Source organism: Pteronotus mesoamericanus, unplaced genomic scaffold, assembly GCF_021234165.1.
Source record: "Pteronotus mesoamericanus isolate MK-2021 breed Mesoamerican mustached bat unplaced genomic scaffold, CSHL_Meso_final contig_20, whole genome shotgun sequence".
Classification (NCBI taxonomy): Eukaryota; Metazoa; Chordata; class Mammalia; order Chiroptera; family Mormoopidae; genus Pteronotus; species Pteronotus mesoamericanus.
This window is the reverse complement of record NW_026555085.1, coordinates 67,319,118-67,325,117: the sequence shown is the minus strand read 5'-3', so window position 1 is coordinate 67,325,117 and position 6,000 is coordinate 67,319,118. Positions and strand designations below refer to the sequence as shown.

The 6,000-nt window shown below is 44.6% G+C and overlaps 1 protein-coding gene across 1 annotated transcript in view; it reads left to right on the top strand.

Annotated features, from left to right (window-relative positions):
- Nucleotides 1–2,187: 2,187 nt before the first annotated feature.
- The window catches only part of HDAC2 (histone deacetylase 2), a 30,097-nt gene continuing 26,284 nt past the window's right edge, over nucleotides 2,188–6,000 (top strand). The window contains exon 1 of the mRNA XM_054569848.1: nucleotides 2,188–2,491. Within this exon, the coding sequence (XP_054425823.1) occupies nucleotides 2,440–2,491 (52 nt within the window). The 5' untranslated portion in view covers nucleotides 2,188–2,439. The remainder of the gene's footprint in view (nucleotides 2,492–6,000) is intronic.

Here is a 6,000-nt window from a genome sequence, read left to right as displayed (position 1 = left end):
TTACTAAAAAATAGGTGCAAGTAGATGGGTTGTATCAAAGTGATACTATGTTTTGAGGGTCATGGGCAAACCATTTATCAATTAACAAGCTAACAGGGGTGACTTGAAAAGTCTCAATTCTATATGCTCTCAATATAGATGAGTAATTTGGTAGATAAGCTATGATTCAAAAGTATATTTTTTAGTAAAAATGGGTGATTTTAAATTTTATTACACAAATGCATGGTTCAAATAGCTCTAGAATCTTTCATTGTTTGGTGTTACCATCCAGATTTATGAGTTACAGCTTGTGATAGGTGATGCAAACAGCTAGGTGATGTGGATGCAAACAATAACAATACTAATAATAATTATTATAACAGTAATTGTAATAATATAGTTATTTATTGCTTAAAAACTATTCCATATTTATCTTCTTATTTGAGCTACTCAATATTTACATGAGAACTTAATATTACCCTATTTACAGATAAGGCAATTCGGACACACAAAAAGAAAGTTTAAGTGACTTGTCTCCAGTCATAGGCACTAGAGATACAATTATATGCAAGACAGAAATAATCCCCCCTCTCCTGATACTCTGTTCTAATGAGAATGTTACAGGGAACTTGTGGGCAACTGTAACACAGCAAGTGTTGAGCTAGAGGGGTACAACCACCACATGAGGGGCACGGAAAACAGACTTGGAGAGGGGTAGAATCAGGGAAGTTTCCTTAGGTTTCATTTCAGGCTTCATTATGTTGTCTCTGAGAACACGAGTTTCTATTAAATTAACTTATTGTGTTCTCATAATGTACCAAATTGATTTTGGACTTGATAGGGCAAAACTTAAAAAAGTCACTACCATGTAATTAACTCTTCCTCCAAGGTTTCTCACTGTGGTTCCTGTACCAACTACATCAGTTACCTGGGGTGCTTGTTAAAAATACAGACTTGGAGGGGGGTAAGGGGAGGAATGTCCTAGACTTTTATATTTCCTAATTTTTTTTAAAGGTCCAGGAAAATTGTTGTTTTAAGTGTGCCCACCTTGGGGATTTTGAAGTCAAATAGTAAAACAAAGGAGACATTTTTGGTAGTGGCTCCAAAGGGCTCCTGCTTCAATAAAAGTTGTTTTTTAATTGGTGGTGAGAATAGGAGAGTGTATATTTGGAGGAAATTGTAAATGATATAGTAGTGAAAGGAGTGCTACACTGAAGACTGTCAGAGCCGATACCCAGCTGCAAGGTGCGTGGCTTAGCCTAGCTGCTCGATAAATGGTGACTTGAACGCAGGGACACAGGTATTTGTAATTTCCCTGAGTTTTGAAAATCTTTTCTCTTAGCTTTCTGCTCTGGTCTTCCAGTGACCAGTCAGCAGCAACTGACTGGAGGAAGGAAGGAGAAAGACTGAATTCAAACCCCAGATCATCAACAGTTGAGAGGACCAAGTTCCTTAATCCCAATTTTCAAAGAAGTCTTAGAAATAATACATCAGCACTGTTGGAAGTCTCAAATGAGTTAACTAAGTATCAGTGAAACACATTATAAATGAAAATGCTTAGGCCCGTGCCTAACACGTAAATGCGTTCCATAAATGCTCATTCAAACCCTGGCAATACGCTCTACTCCTTAACGTCTGTGATGTCACTTAAACAGGGCCTCAGACCCTCGGAGCAAGTCTTGGTGAAAATAAAAGAAAAATGAATAAATGAATAAAGGACAACACCAAGGCACCCTAGCACCGAAGGGCCACAGGCTGCACACTGGTGGGTTCGTGGGGGCCGGGAGGCGTGCCGAAGTGGTCCCTCCCCACCGGGCTCGCGGCACGTGGTAGGCTCCCGCGGTAGCTTCGCGACAGTGGGGGTGGGGGAGGCAGGGGACGACGCGGAGGGGGCCCAGGCAGCCGAGGTACGGTTGGGGAGGCGCCGACTGCGCAGGCTCCAGATAGGCGCAACCAATGTGCGAATATCTGAAAGGGGGGAGCGTTCATCTGCTCCATGTTTCTTTTTAGCTACTTGAAAAAGCGAAAGCCTGCTCTTTTTTCTAATTTTACGACTATATTTTCTCCCACCTTCTCCAAGTTCTTTATTATCAGAAGGCCCCTTATCTTAAGATTGCAGGGGCCTCTTTCTCTAGTCGTGCCCCTTCCTCCCCCGTGGAGGCCACAGTGGACGGGCCCCACCTTCCCTCGGCCTCCGGAGGTGGTTTGGCGGCTCCCTCCCCCTCCCCAGTGTCGCGAGTTGGCGCCGCTGCCACCCCCCGGCTCCGAGCTCCCGGCCCCTCCGCCCGGCCCTACCGAGCCTTTCCGGCGCCCCCTCCTCGCCTGCCTCCGGCCTGCTCTTCTCCGCGAGACGGCCGCCCCCACCTAAGCTCCAGCCCTTTTCTCTCCCCGCCGAGCCGCGGCGGCAGCAGCACTAGCAGCAGGAGGAGGAGCCCTGAGGCGGCGGTGGCCCAGGAGCCCATGGCGTACAGTCAGGGAGGCGGCAAAAAGAAAGTCTGCTACTACTACGATGGTGAGAGGCAAAACTGGCGGGCGGGCAGGGCTGGGAGGCCGGGGCCGCACCGGGCTCTGAGGCCGGCGAGCGAGGGGGCGCCGGTACTGAGGGGTGGGAAGGGGGAGGATCGACGCTTGGCCGAATCTTAACCCGTTCCGGACCCATTGCCTTAAGTGGGACTTCTTCCGCGGTTAGCCTTCCCAGGGGACTGTGATGGGAGCCGGGTGGACGCCCCACTTTCTCTCCTGACGCTCTCGGGCAGTGCAGTCTAGCGCTTCTGGAACGGCGCCGGCCTACACACCCGGTTTCGTGGTGGTGGCGGAGGAGATGGTTCTCCTTAGCATCTCTCTTGCCGGACACCCGTGGGAGCAGAGGTTGGGGGTGCCCTGCTCCGGCCCCTTGGACCCGACCCTTCCCCCAGGTCGGAACAGTACCCGGGCCCGGGCTCCACACAAAGCCCCGCGGCCGCGGGAGCTCCGCCCCTCCGGTCGGCTTCGCCCCCCCCCCCCCCCGCCCCCTCCGCCCATCCCGCTGGTTCCCCTCCCAGTCTCTGGCTGCGCGAAGCGCCTTCTCCTTTCTCTTTTCTCCGCCTCTGTCCTCCTCCGGGCCCCTCGCCCCGGGTCGGTGCTGCAAAATAGATACTGAGGGTGGGTACCCACGATCGGCCAGGGACACACGCCGATGTTTTGCGTGGGCTCCATCCCCTCTCCTTTGTTCGCCGGTTTTTTGAGCGCCACTTTCTCAGTATTCAAATGAAAAGACTGCTTCACTTCCTCAATAAAAATTAGGGTTTCCAAGTTTGAGGCAGTTAGTCTTCGCGGGGAATAGGACGGTGGTAGAGAAAGGTGGGGCTCTTACTGTTTGTGCTGTAGATCGGACTACGGGGTCCCGGTTTGCCTCCCTGAGAGGTGGTTACCACCCACTTCTTTGTTGCTCTTTGTTCGATCAGGAAATACCACCCTGCTTTGGAGGTTCAGGTGGTGGGAGTCCTGGTCTAGGAAAACATTGAGTGGTGCAGAAGTACTAAATAATTAGGTAGGCTTGAGTTCACGGTACATAAGTTATAAAAGTCAGGTTTTAATTTTAGTGTTTCTTCTAACTTGAAGTTTAATCGGTAACGTTAAGTCTGAATCCTGTTTCCTGATCCAGCCTAAATTATACTGAGTAGAGGAGTAACCTGTTTTACAGATTTCACAAAGACCTTAATATGGTAAATAGTTCCTAGTAGGTCACTCACTAGAGAAGGAATTCTAAAACAAAAGAAGCCAGGCTTAACGACCTGAAAGTCCTATCTGATTTGTCTGAAATAATACAAATTTTGAAAACTGTTTCATACATTCGGTGTATTATAAATCACAGAATCTTAGAGAGGTTTGGAAAGACCTTAGAGGAATAAGTCAGATTCTAATTTGGAAATGGACATACTACATCTCTTCAGTTGGCAAGGATGAATCTTTAATGTCTGTGTATATAAAATAATCACCTGTGTCATTTGTGGAAAAATCTAAAATCTTGCAGAAATCTAAATTGTGTGATCTTTGGTTTCTAGTACTCTAGGTGAAGCCATGTTTTAAAGACAGTTTTTGACAGTACCACATATATGTGTAATGCATACTGGTTTAAAATTATGCCATTGTGGAGTAGGGATGGGGATTACACTGTAATTTTAACATCAATTAGAGTTTTTTAAAATTTGTTTTCTAAGACTTCATGCGTATTTCGGTCACTGGCCAACCCCTGGCCTTGCATTCACATCAGAAAGTAAATAATCAAGTGTCTAAGTTAATTTTTAAAATTATATCGTTTCTAAGATTTAGAGATTTGTTCTTGCCAGAGCTTAGGATAAAGGAGAAAGGTTTAAAAAGTTTGGGGAAACTGGTGCTAAGGCTCTTCCTGCAGCTGTTAGAGCCTGTTGACAGTGAAGAACCAAGCCACTTGTAACTTTTTGTCACAGGACTTGAACTGCAGAACCAGGAGGTAGACTTAAGTAGCAGTTTTATGAACAGCTGTTGGTTCTTGACCTATTTATGATGGGCCATTGTTGAGGGAGTGGGAGCAAGCACTGGTCCCAGTGGCAAGATGTACACTTGATAGGTAGAACGGAAGAGTGGAAATAATTTAAGTCTCATTATTGTGACTTAATATTTTATGGTACACCATTCATCTGCTTTACCTGATGGCCATCAACAGCTGTATAATTAAGTGTTTGGAAATTTCTGGTTAGGTTATCTGTCTGTGGTCTGAGGTTCTCCTTGGCTCATTTTTCCAATGGAATTTGTAATGGCTTACATTTGGAATATTCTTTGGGTTTTTGCAGGGTAGGGGTTAATAAAATATTTTGAAGAGATTATTAAATTGGATAGGTATTGTGGTAATTATTATCCTGGATAGTATGTCAAACTTGGCACAATTCCAAAAGCTTACGTTTTTATAACTGAAAAACTATTTTGTCAGCTTACATAGAAAGGTAGCAAGGGTTTGTTTGGGGGTTTTTTTTCTGTTTTTAATTGTGAAAAAAAAGGATGCAAGTAAAGCAGCTTTTGCACCAAAGAATTCTATCACTAAAGGATATACAACATGAATCAGATTGGGAGTGGGTAGTATCAGTAGTAATAGGGCCTTTTAATCCGCTAGCCCAGGTTAAATTTAGCTGGTTTTAATTTGTTGGTAAAGAAAATGGAAGAACGATGAAAAAGAGTGGAGTAGCAAACTCTTTAACGATAGGAATCCTACCTTTAGGCTTACAGAGACCATTAGGAACTCTTGGTGACAAAAAATCTTTGTTTAGCAAGTGAAATGGACTTCTAAAGACACGTATTTTTCTCTTTATACTTTACAGTCTTCAGTACTATACCCTTTGATAACTAGAATGCTGGTTCCAAGTGAATCTCAAAGCATCCTTAAATCTTTGGGAAACGTTAAGAGAAGTTCATATTTCTCGTAGCTATTGGCTGATGCCTCCAAATTTTCCAAAAACATTTCTAAAACTTGGCCATCTTGTTGTATATACTGCAAGATTACCAATAACCTCTTAAAAGATAGAGCTCCTCAGTCACTGGCTTTGAAATGGTGTGATTTCTGTGCTTAAATACAAGTAGCAAACCAAGCTGTATTAGGCCATGATTACAATATGTTTTTAATCTTTTATCTGGAAGTGTTGACTAGTCTTAGTTTTGAATTAAACTTGAGACTAATCACATTAGTGCCTGTTTTGTTATATACACTATATAACAGGGTTGTATAAATAGTTGACCTTTGAACTGCACAGAGCCACTTACACACAGACTTTTCAGCAAATACACTCCATACCTGTGGATTCAACCAACCACTGATTGGAAACAGTATTTTCAGTCCACAGTTGGGACTTTATGGATGCAGAGGGTTGACTATGCATTTTTTGTGTCATTTTATAGAAGGCACTAGAGTCTGGGGATTTTGGTGACTATGGGGTGTGGGGGGAATCTTGGAACTAGTCCCCTGCACCAAGGAGGTGCTATAGTTCAGTTTGGGGGGAGTCAAAAATAATG